The sequence below is a fragment of the Odocoileus virginianus genome, chromosome 8 (assembly GCF_023699985.2).
Source record: "Odocoileus virginianus isolate 20LAN1187 ecotype Illinois chromosome 8, Ovbor_1.2, whole genome shotgun sequence".
NCBI classification, from domain to species: domain Eukaryota; kingdom Metazoa; phylum Chordata; class Mammalia; order Artiodactyla; family Cervidae; genus Odocoileus; species Odocoileus virginianus.
Window position 1 is genome coordinate 17,049,341 of NC_069681.1, and position 13,275 is coordinate 17,062,615.

At 35.1% G+C, this 13,275-nt stretch overlaps 1 protein-coding gene across 3 annotated transcripts in view; it reads left to right on the forward strand.

The window, feature by feature from the left end:
- RB1 (RB transcriptional corepressor 1) overlaps nt 1–13,275 on the forward strand; it is a 119,684-nt gene that overhangs the window by 46,429 nt on the left and 59,980 nt on the right. For all 3 annotated transcript variants that reach the window (XM_070471245.1, XM_020876523.2, XM_020876524.2), the window contains 4 exons: nt 347–424; nt 2,696–2,805; nt 3,774–3,851; nt 6,272–6,359. In XM_070471245.1, coding sequence (XP_070327346.1) covers nt 347–424; nt 2,696–2,805; nt 3,774–3,851; nt 6,272–6,359 — 354 coding nt within the window. The remainder of the gene's footprint in view (nt 1–346; nt 425–2,695; nt 2,806–3,773; nt 3,852–6,271; nt 6,360–13,275) is intronic.

The window sequence follows — 13,275 nt, forward strand, 5'->3', positions numbered from 1 at the left end:
AAGTTGCTTAATTTTTTTGAGCCTCCGATCTTTTCACCACTTGTTAAATATGGGATTTTGAAGTTGGTTTCAATGGATTTTCTTCTTGTAAATCCCATTTCATTAACAACTACCCCCTGCACCTCCATTTTAGGACCTGAAATCTGCCTCATAAATTAAAATGAATAATTGTATTAATTATAAATAAAGATCACACTGAGTTGAATGTAACTTATTGATCAAAATGTCAGTTCACTCATTCTAGTATTAATAGTGACAGTCAAAAAACCAGTCAAAAACAGTCAAAAAGTTAAAAAACCAGTTTTTAAAAATTTTAATGGTCATGTTGTAACCTTATCTTTTTCAGGTGAAAAATGTTTATTTCAAAAATTTTATACCTTTTATGAATTCTCTTGGAATTGTAGCTTCTAATGGACTTCCAGAGGTAATCTGAAAGAAAATGTAATAAAAAGTTAATATGTTTCGGGACTTTGGGGAGGGAAGAAGAGTTGTCTAAATTTCGTAGGGTTACTTTACTATATATTAAATATTTTTCACTCAGGGAAAGAATCTAAGTAGAATTGTGATAAATCAATTTTATATAGTAACAGAAAAACCCTTTTTAATATATGCTCAAATGTATATATAAACAGCATTTTAACATTTGCACTAGACATTGATTTGTACTGAAATTTTTCAAAAATCAAAATATAGGCTTTTGAACTTCTAAATGCCTTAAATATTTAAATTTCTGCGATCTAATTTGATTCTGATTTGCTTTATTATGCTTCTTTAAGCATAGAAGCCTTGATTAATGCCATCAACATTATTGTCATCACTGAATTTTGGAACATCCTTTTGAGTATTTTTTTTCTTGGCTGTACCATGCGGTTTGTAGGATCTTAGTTCCCCAACCAGGGATCAGATCTGGGCCCCAGTGGTGAAAGCACCCAGACTTAACCACTGGACTGCCAGGGAATTTCCTCTTTTGGCTACTTAATTGGAAATAGCTTTGGTTGAAATGACTGTGATTATATTGTAACTTAGTGGTATGCCATCCATCTATTTCTTTTCACATTTTGCCTCAAATGTCTTGCTCTTCAGTGAGAACAGACAGCTGAGAACTTTATGTGGTAACTTGTGGAGAAAAGGATGCTTAAATGATGAAGAGCAAGTTCTCAATGATGAAGCAGTGTTTTAGACACACCTAGCATCAGTCACCAAGACCAGAAGACATGAAATCAGAGAGCTAGATTGCTGATTCTGTGACCTGAGTTGGTAGCTAGTCCTTGAATTAACTAACTTATTTATTCAGCAGTTACTTAGTGCGTAACATGTGCCAGGCATCATGCTGCATGTCGTCCGTGTAGAGATTTAACTCACAGTCATTGTCCTTGTGGTGCTAGTGGAAGAGACACACATAGGACATTACTAATAGGGATCTACAGGAGTTTAACAGGTGTGTGCACAGGGCATGGTGACATCTCAGAGGAGGGCTACCTAATTCAAATCGGGCCAGGTAGATTTTGCACAGAATCCTTTGGAGGTCATGTGGTTTCTGAGCAGAGTAAGATTTATGAGAAGTGGCATTTCCAGGAGTTGGAAATTATAGATTCAAGGGCACAATGATATGTGATAGTATCGTCTGTTCAGTGAACTCCAACTAACTCCTTAAAGTTGGGTTACAGAGCAGGGACTGGTAAGACATGGTATTAAAGAAGAAAGAAGGGGCCGGGTGGTGTATTACTGAGGCCTGTTACCAACTTATATATCAAAAAATACGGTATTTACAACTCTAAAGAATCTTAGGCATTTGTAATTTTTTTCCCTTTGAAAAGATCACAAGGTTAGAAAATTCAAGATAAACTTTACATTATGTAGCACTAACAGCTACTAGTCAATAACCTGTTGATATTTAGTGCTTCACTGAGACAGGGCAGGAACAATGATTAAATAAATAGAAATGTCTGCTTTGCCTAAAAAACTTAGGCAGGCAAGCACAAAGTTTACATTTAAATGAATTTCTTTCTACTACTTCTTTTAGAATGGAATTTTAGGGCTCTCAGGTTAGAAAGTCACAGGAGAAGGCATGTTAAATAATTGTCTAGCAGGCATTGGTTTTTATATTATGATTGGAAAATTATGAACCCAGAACTGATAAAAGATTTATTGATTCTAGCATTTGGAAAAGTGTCTGAGATTGGAAATAAATTGTGCAAGTATGTTAATTAGGCTAATTAATTGAGGTTATATGCCCAAGATATGTTACTAAAGAAAGCATGAGTAAACCAAAGGATTTAGAAAAGATACAGAAGATTTGTTAGTGTTTGAAAAATTATTTTATATTGAAAAGTGGGGTAGAAGATTAAAAATGAAAGATGTATAGAATGGAGGATTTTGGCAATTAAGTGGTCATATATCTATTTTTATCTACATTTCCATCTCAATATTGTTTTGTAGCATTGGTGATTCTTGTCTAGATAAAGTGTGGGATATATCCATAAAAAAAGATTTAAAATTAGAGTTGAAAAAAGTGTGCAATTTTTGCACTAAAATACTTCACTTTTAGGTATATGCCTTTATTTACATTGCATGTGAAGTCTTTGTAATGTAGAATTAGGTGATATTGTACAAAAATTGTTTAAATCTGGGATATATATATACTGAGATATAATGGCATGAAAAGGATAATCATCAATATTTTTTGGTTTTTGAGGTGGAAAATCTCTCTAAACAATATGAAGAAATTTACCTTAAAAACAAAGATCTAGATGCAAGATTATTTCTGGATCATGATAAAACTCTTCAGGCTGATCCTACAGACAGGTATTACACATGATATATTATTATTTGTTGATATGCTGGTTCATTTTTTAAAAACTTAATAATACCAAAGTATATTCTCTTGAATTGTTATATAGAATCCTAAAATAGGAATGGTTAAGATAACTATAGACAAACCTATGAGATATTATGGGTTCCATTCCACATCATTGCAATAAAGCAATACCATAATAAAGCAAGTCACACAAATATTTTTAGTTTCCCAGCGCATGTAAAAGTTACACTTACATTGTACTATAGTCTGTTAAATGTGCAAAAGCATTATATTAAAAAAAAAGATGTATATACCTTAATTTAAGAACACCTTATTGCTAAAAATAGTAACTATCATCTGACAATGCAGGATTATAAGCCTTCAACGTTTTAAAAAACAAATTGTGTGAATCATAGTGAAGAAAAGTGCAGTAAAATGGGATATGCTTGTACAAAAGTTTTGAATGATTGTATGATTAATTTTATGTTGTTAAGCGTGAAATCATTTAATCTTAGCTAAAAAATATATATGTATATATAATTTGGAAATTAAAACACAAGTAAAATGTCTCTAGTTTTATTTAAGCCTAAGTAAAGTTTTTGGAAGGCATAATGATTGAAAAACTTGAGCTTTGATGTTTTTTAATACTGAACAACTTGGCTAGTAATATCATCAACATCTAACATTCTAGAGAAAACAAGCATCTAACTTTCACTTTCAGAAAAATTCTTAATGATTGCACACCTGTTTGTCTGTAAACCTAGTGGAAAGAAACCTAATTTAAAAATGATGATGAAAAAATGAAATTTTATTTATGTTAGCAGCTTCTGGATCATCTATTTTCTTTACCTTCTACTATTTACTTAACCATTTTGTATGATGTCATGAGGCAACAGAAGGTATTGTACTGCTTTTTTGACTCATAAAGCCCAAGTTGTAAATTTTCAGTCTGAATTACTCTGCTTATCATATTTAGTTTTGAAATGCAAAGAACACCACGAAAAAGTAACCCTGATGAAGAGGTGAATATGATTCTTCCACAGACTCCAGTTAGGTATGATTTTTCTTACTTTTGATTTTCATTATAATTATTTGATCAGTGCTTTATAGTGCTTCAGGTTTAATCATTTGTGAGGAAAAGACATTGAAAATGGTTCTAGTCCTTCTGGGGTATATACAGAGCAAATGATAACACTTTTCTCTTTTCTATTTACTAAAATGGAACACATTCTCATTCTAGGTTAAACTCCTTAAGGGCAGACAGACCTATGTCTAATAATCATATTGTTGGCAATTAGGAGCACATCTGGCACACAAAGAGCACTCAATATATACCTGTTACATGTATATACAAATATATAATGAAGATGTCTTTCTCTATGAAATTATTATTTTTCACAGCATCCCATTCATCCCTTCATAGTGTGTATCACAATTTATAATTATGAATTCATCTGTGTATTTACTTATTTCTGTCAATACCCATAACAGCCTTTAAGTTTATACTGCAATGGATCATGACTTTTTTGTTCACCATTAAATTAAATAATTAGGACCTAAGATAGTACTTGATGCATAGTTACTAATCATTAATTTTTTCAAATGACTATATACACATATAAAAATGCATTCTTGTTTGAATACAGTAATAGCCTCAGACTTGGTACAGGAGGGACTTTATGTGATGTTTGAACTGAGTTTTGAAACATGTAAGTTTGTGTCACAGAAGACAAATAGCATGTGCAGAGGAATGGACATATGAAACAGCACAATGTGTCAGGGGAACTGTAAGCAACTTTATACTGATGGAATAAGTGGGAAGATGAAATGGCAGAAGAGGAGGGTGGGTACTAGGTCATGAAGGGTCTTATTATTATTCCACACTCAGAAGTTTGGACTTCAGCTTGTGCAGGATATAGTCTGTTGCTATATATGGTTTAAGCAGGGGTAGGATAAAACCAGACTTGGTTTTTGAAAATTTACATGATAGTCACTTGTGAAGAGAGGGACTGAGGAGGGTGTAGTGAGAAATAGAGAGACCTACCAATCTGTCACAGTGGTTGTTAACCATGGATGCAAATTAGATAACCTGAGGAGCTTTTTTCCCCCCAAAGTACGTATGCCTTGATCCTGCTGCCATAGACATAGTGAGTCAAAATCCCTGTTAAAATCCCACATTGCAGTAATTCACTTGAGAGATGCTGAAGATCTAAACCAAAAGATAGGTAATGGGAATGAAAGAGCAAGAACAGATTTGATAAATAGTTGATGAATTCAAATTTAGGATATTATTCTTAAGGAATTTATGGGATATGAAGAAGATAATGTAATAAGTAGTAGGATATAAGGATCTTACATAATAGATTTGGGAATCATCAGGGAGAGTTAAAACCAGAAAAAGAGATGAGGTTTTCTGAAGTGAGGGTTATAATAGCAAGGATGGGTGACTAAGGACTGAACCCTAAGAGTGCTGGGACTTAAGGACTGGATAGAACTTAGATTAAAAAGAATGAGAAGTGTGATCGGGGAGGCCAGAGAGTGGAGCCAAAGAAGCCAAAGGAGGGAGGGAGTTTCAGAAAAGAGCAAGTGTTTGAGTGTGAGATGTCTCAAGAAAATCAAGTGTCAGACCGAATAAGAAAGATCTTTTGGTTTTAGCAGTTGTTCATTTATGGCTTTAGTCATTGTGGCTTAAGCAATTAGTATATGTGTATGTCATAGAAGCGTTATATTTAAAAGTCGAGGAATTGTAGCTATCAGTTTCGAGAGGCTTGACTGAGAACCAAACATGGATTATTAAATAATATTTAAGGAACCTTTCGGCCATAAACATTCTACAGCTTTTTGCATCTTTAAACAGTGCGTACGGAGTAGCAGTGTACTTCTACTCCAAAATTGGGTTATTAATATTTACCATGTACCCCCAAATACACACAAAATTATGAGATTGACCTACATTTATGTTTTAGTAATGATGACTTCTAAAATCATGTATGCCAAAAAAATAAAAAATAAAATCATGTATGCCACCTTCTTGAAGATCTCTGTAAAGAGAGTCACTTGCTTCTTTACTTGAGTTATTAAATATCTTAGTCTTTATTTGACCAGTTTTAATATTTAATTGTAATAATGTTTGCTTAAAATATTGCCATTTTGATGCCCTTTTGTCCTTAAAATAATGTCATTACTTTTATCAATTGTTTTATTGATATATAGTTTTATTAGTAAATAAGCATATCTGTTTTTTAATGATAAACTTACTGATTATGATCATATCAGTTCTTAAAGATCTAACTAAAATGTTAATTCCTTATAAACAACAGTACACTAAGGGATTTGTAAAGTCTATTTCAGAGAACTTCTTAAAGATTAACAAGAGACAATGAGATTGAAGATAAGTGTAACTTACGACATAGATACATGTCACTTGTTCTTTTTGTTACTTCATTTCTCAACATTTCTTCATATTTTTTCTAGGACTGTTATGAATACTATCCAACAATTAATGATGATCTTAAATTCAGCAAGTGATCAACCATCGGAAAATCTGATTTCCTATTTTAATGTAAGCCATATGTGAAATTCTTTATTATGATATCTTGGCAAACAAATTTGAAATTAGAAGTTAAAATACTGTTTTTTAAACACCCATTTCTCAATAAGTTGTCTATTATCTTATTTCTTGCTTTTCTTTTTAACTCTCCAAATTAGATATTAGTAGTAGTTTTGTTTTATTTGGACAGTGTTATTTTCAGATTTTCTCATGTGTACTATTTGTCTTGCTCACCATTCTTTCTTGCAGCCTAGACCTCCCTTCCGTTTTTATTTTCTTCTTTCTTCAGATAGATCTTTTTTTTTAATTGGAGCATAATTGCTTTACAAGGTTGTGTTGATTTCTGCTGAACAACAATGTGAGTCAGTCATAACTATATGTATATCGCCTCCCTCTTGAGTCTCCATGCCCCCATACATCTTTTTATAATTCCTTTAGTGAGAGTTAGTGTGATATGAGTTTACAAGCCTTTTGTTTTATTTCTTGTCTTAAAATATCTTTATTCTTATTTTTTGTGAGGCGGTTTACCTGGATCTTCTATTTTAGGTTGACCTTTACTTTCCCTTAGTAGTTTGAAGGTATTACTTTACTACTTCTTGACTCTCATTGTTGCTAGCAAGAAATTTTCTGTCAATTCAAGTGTTGTTTCTTTATAGTTAATCTGTCTTTTCCCTCTGGCTGCTGTTAAGATACTTTCTTTGAATGTGACATTAGATAGGATTTAATATTTGTCATATCTCTGCAGTCTTGTTTATTTAGCCCATTTTAATTTATTTTTATTGTATGGCCCTGTGTGCATTACAGTATATATTCCTGATAGACCCTGAGTTTGATATCTGAAAGGCACCTGCTACCCTCCCTCCCCTTAAAAAAAGGGAGTGAGAAAGAAAGAGAATGAAAACTAGTGTCTGTACTCCATGCTTGTTCCTTTTCTCCTTTAAAATTAGATGAGGCTTGGGACTGACTGAAATGCTCATCTGTGGAAGCTGGTTGAGGCTTGAAGACTTATTAAAGTCTGGCTTATCCAGTAACTGTGCTCTGTTTGGTTAGCATTCTATTTAATATCATAAGCTGCCTGTGGTTTTGTCCTTGTCTTTGTTGTCTTCTTGCTTATGTTCCCCCCCAGGGATTAACAAAGTATTTTTCTGTCATCATATTCATAACTGTGTTGGCTCAGAACTGATTTTCTTTGTCCAGTTTGCATAAAATTGTTTTTATTTCTGGGTAATTTGTAGCACAAGAATAGTTCCCAGACATAGGTACTCAGTTACTTAGAACTTTTATAAGTAAAAAGAATGATAATCTCTGTTTCCTTAAATTTGTTTTTGGTATTTCCTCCAACATTTGAAGTATGTAGGACCTCTTTTTTATTTTCAACTATGTCTGTGGCGCAAAAAAGTCTGCCTCAGAGATATTTTCCAGAACTCAGTTTAAAGCTTAACATTAAACGGAGTGCAACAGTTTGACTGCAGAGTTTTGCGTACACTACAAATTGCCTGTCTCAGAGGGGGCATATCTTGAAAATCATTAAGTTTTTCTCTCAGTTTATTTCTTGGTTTATTCATTTTAAAAATCAATGCCATCTTTCCTTCCTTGTGTAAGTAAAATATTAGAAGCTATAGACATTTTTTTCTTCCAGTTTTATTAAGATATGATTGACATACTGCTCTGTATAAGTTTACACATACAGCATAGTGATCTGACTTTCATACATCATGAAATGATGACCTCAATAAGTTTAATATCCATCATCTCATTTGGATACAAAATAAAAGAAACAGAAGAAAATTCTTTTCCTTGTACCGAGAACTCTTCGGATTTACTCTCTTAACAACTTTCATGTATAACATACAGCAGTATTAATTATATTTATCATATTGTGTGTTACATCCCTAGTGCTTATTTATCTAATAACTGAAAGTTTGTACCTTTTGACTGCCTTCATCCAGTTCCCCCTCAACCACCCCCTGCCTCTAGTAACTACAAATTTGATCTTTTTTCTATGAGTTTGTTTGTCTTTGAAATATAATTGACCTACAAGACTTGGTTAGTTTCTGGTACACAGTGTAGTGATTCAGTATTTCTGTACATCTCAAAATGATCACCACAGTAAATCTAGTTACCTTTTGTCTCCATACAAAGATATTACATAATTATTGACTGTATACCCCACACTGTACATTTCATACCCATAACTCATGTATTTTTTAACTAGAAGTTTGTACCCTTTAATTTTCCTCACCTGTTTCTCTCTTTACCCACCCCGTCCCTTCTGTTTGTTCTCCATCTATAATTGTTTCTGTTTTATTATGTTTGTTCATTTGTTTTTTAGATTTCATATATAAGTGAAATCATATAATATGATTTGCTTTCCTTGTCTGATCTACTTCATTTAGCATAATACTCTCTAGAGCCATACTTCTTGTCACAAATGGCAAGATTTCTTTTTTCTTTATGGCCAAATAATATCCCCTTATAGGGAATGTGTCTTCCCTCATAGATCAGTTGGTAAAGAATCCGCCTGCAATATAGGAGATCCGGGATTGATTCCTAGGATGTGAAGATCGGCTGGAGAAGGAAATGGCAACCCACTCCAGTATTCTTGCCTGGAGAATCCCATGGAGAGAAGAACCTGGCAGGCTCCAGTCCATGGGGCTGCAAGAGTTGGACACAACTCAGTGACTACGCTGCCACCAAATAGCATTCCATTGTATGAGTGTGTGTCCACTTACATGTGCTGTGCTGTGCTCAGTGTTCAGTCACGTCTGACTCTCTGTGACCCCATGGACTGTGGCCCGCCTGACTCCTCTCTCCAAGGGGATTCTCTAGCAGGTGGATTCTTTACCATCTGAGCCACCAGGGAAGTCCAAGAATACTGAAGTGGGTAGCCTATCCCTTCTCCAGGGGATCTTCCCCATCCAGGAATCGAACTGAGGTCCCCTGTATTACAGGTGGACTCTTTTAACAGCTGAGCTACCAGGGAAGCCCATATACCTGTATCAGTTCAGTTCAGTTCAGTTGCTCAGTTGTGTCTGACACTTTGCAGCCACATGGACTATAGCACGCCAGGCTTCACTGTCCATCACCAACTCCCAGAGTTTACTCAAACTCACGTTCATCAAGTCAGTGATGTCACCCAACCATCTCATCCTCTGTCGCCCCCTTCTCGTACCTTCAATCTTTCCCAGCATCAGGATATTTTCCAATGAGCCAGCTCTTCACATCAGGTGACCAAAGTATTGGAGTTCAGCTTTAGCATCAGTCCTTCCAATGAATATTCAAGACTGATTTCCTTTAGGATGGACTGGTTGGATCTCCTTGCAGTCCAAGGGACTCTCAAGAGTCTTCTCCAGTGACCCAAATTGACAAAATGAACTAAGTAGGTGGTGGGGAGGGAAGCATTCCAGACTCTTATCATGTCGTGAAACCACCTTCGTTGTTTGCTGTATATGAAACTCTACTTGACGGCTAGAGCTCTCTTTCTAAAACTGACTTGGAAGGGGAGGCATTAGAATTGACATATGTATACTACTGATCCTTGGAAGGAAAGTTATGACCAACCTAGATAGCATGTTAAAAAGCAGAGACATTACTTTGTCAACAAAGGTCCATCTAGTCAAGGCTATGGTTTTTCCAGTAGTCATGTATGGATGTGAGAGTTGGACTATAAAGAAAGCTGAGTGCCAAAGAATTGATGCTTTCAAACTGTGGTGTTGGAGAAGACTCTTGAGAATCCCTTAGACTGCAAGGAGATCCAACCAGTCCATCCTAAAGAACAGTCCTGGGTGTTCATTGGAAGGACTGAGGCTAACGCTGAAAGTTCAATACTTTGGCCACTTGATGCGAAGAGCTGACTCATTTGAAAAGATCCTGATGCTGGGAAAGATTGAGGGCAGAAGAAGAAGGGGATGACAGAGGATGAGATGGTTGGATGGCATCACTGACTCAGTGGACATGAGTTTGGGTAAACTGCGGGAGTTGGTGATGGACAGGGAGGCCTGGTGTGTTACGGTTCATGGGGTTGCAAAGAGTTGGACACGACTGAGCAACTGAACTGAACACTACTGATGGTGGTGGTTTAGTTGTCAAGTTGTGTCCGACTACTGCTATCTTGTGGACTGTCTTCCGTCCGTGGGATTTCTCCAGGCAAGAATACTGGAATGGGTTGCCATTTCCTTCTCCAGGGATTCTTCCCAACCCAGGGACCAAACCCAGGTCTCCTGCATTGCAGGTGGATTTTTTACTGACTGAGTCACCAGTGATTTCTCCATTCACTACTGATACTATGTATAAAATAGATAACTAATGAGAATCTACTCATTATAGCTCAGGAAGTCTATTCAGTGCTATGAGGTGACCTAAAAGGGAAGGAAATCCAAAAATGGGGGGATATATGTATGCATATGGCTGATTCACTTTGCCATATAGTAGAAATTTAATACAACACTGTAGGTTTGGAGCCTAGGAATTCCTATTTTTAACAATGTGATTCTTCTCCAAGTGATTCTTCTGTTTTTTTTTTTTTTTATTGCAGTATAGTTTTATTTACAATGTTGTGTTCATTTCAAGTGTATAGCATAGTGATTCAGTTATACATATGTTACACATGTGTATCTTTTCCAGATTCTTTTCTTTTATAGGTTATTACAAGATGTTCCCTGTGCTATACACTAGGTCCATGCTTTTTATTTTATATATAGTAATATGTATCTGCTAATCCCAACGTCCTTATTTATCCCTCCTCCTCCTTTCCCCTTTGGTAATCATAAATTTGTGTTCCATGTCTGTGAGTGTATTTCTGTTTTGTAAATAAGTTCACTTATATCATTTCTTAGGCTTCACAAATAAATGATACCATATTTTAAAAAAAAGAGTCTTCTCCAACACCACAGTTCAAAAGTGTCAATTCTTCAGTGCTCGGCTTTCTTTATAGTCCAACTCTCGCATCCATCCATCACTACTGGAAAAACCATCTTTTTGACTAGACCTACCTTTGTTGGCAAAGTCGTGTCTCTGCTTTTTAATATGCTGTCTAGTTTGGTCATAACTTTTCTTCCAAGGGACAAGTGTCTTTTAATTTCATGGCTGCAGTCACCATCTGCAGTGATTTTCGAGCCCCCCAAAATAAAGTCTGTCACTGTTTCTCCTGTTTCCCCATCTGTTTGCCATAAAGTGATAGGACCAGATGCCATGATCTTAGTTTTCTGAATGTTGAGTTTTAAGCCAACTTTTTCACTCTCCTCTTTCACTTTCATCTAGAGGTTCTTTCTTTGCTTTCTGTCATAAGGGTGATGTCTTCTGCATATCTGAGGTTATTGATATTTCTCTCGGCAATGTTGATTCCAGCTTGTGCTTCATCCAGCCCAGTATTTCTCATGATGTACTCTGCATATATGTTAAATAAGCAGGGTGACAATATACAGCCTTGACATACTCCTTTCCCTATTTGGAATACCTATATACCACATCTTTATCTATTCATCTATTGATGGGCACCTAGGTTGCTTTCATTCTTGGCTATTGTAAGTAATGCTACAGTGAACATAAGGGTGCATAATATTTTTTCAAATTAGTGTTTTCATTTTATTCATATAAATACACAGAAGTGAAGCTGCTGGATTTTATGATATTTCTGTTTTTAATTTTTTGATGAGTCTCCAAGTTGTTTTCTATAGTAGTTGTACCAATTTAGATTCCCACCAGTAGTGTACAAGGGTTACCTTTTCTCTACATCCTCACCAACGCTTATTATTTGTTCTCTTTTTGATAATAGCCATTAGACAGTTGTGAGGCAATATCTCATTATGGTTTTGATTTGCATTTCTCTGATCATTAGCCATTTCTCTTTGAGACCCCATGGACTGTAGCCCTCCAGGCTCCTCTGTCCACGATATTCTCCAGGCACAAACCCACTGGAGTGGGTTACCGTGCCCTCCTCCAGGGAATGATTAGTGTTGTTAAGCATCTTCTCTTGTGATTGTTGGCCATTTGTATGTCTTCTTTGGAAAGATGTGTATTCAGTTCTATGACTCTTTTTTAATCAGCTAGTTTTTTGTTTTGTTTTGTTTGTTTGATATTGAGTTGTATGAGTTCTTTGTTATGTTTGGCTATTAACCCTTTATCAGATATATCATTTGCAAATATCTTATCTTATCCTGTAGGTGGCCTTTTCTTTTTGTTGATAATTTCCTTTACTTTGCAGAAGCTTTTTGGTTTTAAATAGTTCCACTTGTTTATTTTGCTTTTGTTACCTTTTGGAAATCAATTCCAAAATATAATCTCCAAGCCTAATGACAGGGAATTTACCATCCATGTTTTCTTCCAAGAGTTTCATGGTTTCAGGTCTTATGTTCAAGTCTTCAATCCATTTTGTGTTAATTTTTGTGTGTAGAGTAAGATAGTGGTATAATTTCAGTTTTTTGAAACTGGTTTTCCAGTTTTAGCAGCACAGTTATTAAAGAGATTGTCCCATTCCTTACTTTATATTTTGTATTATTGACTCTTTTGTGGCAATTAATTGATCATATGCATGGGTTTATTTTGGAGCTCTCTATTCTGTTCCATTGATTATGTTTTTATACCAAAGCAAACTGTTTTGATTACTCTAGCTTTGCAGTATAGTTTGATGCCTCCAGCTTTGTTCTTCTTTCTCAAGATTGCCTTGGCTGTTTGGGGTCTTTTGTGGTTCTACATACAGTTGCTCTACTCTGTGTAAATACCCTGAAATTTTGGCAGGAATTTTTTTAATCTGTAGATTGCTTTGAGTAGTATGAATATTTTAACAATATTAATTTCCTTGAGCATGCAGTACTTTTGTTTGTGTTTTTTATGATTAGCTGTTTTTCTTTAGTATCAGTTGTAAAATCTGTGAGGCTGTTTTTTGATGGCTAATGAAAGGGCTAACAAATCTTTCCTAACTTGCCAGGAG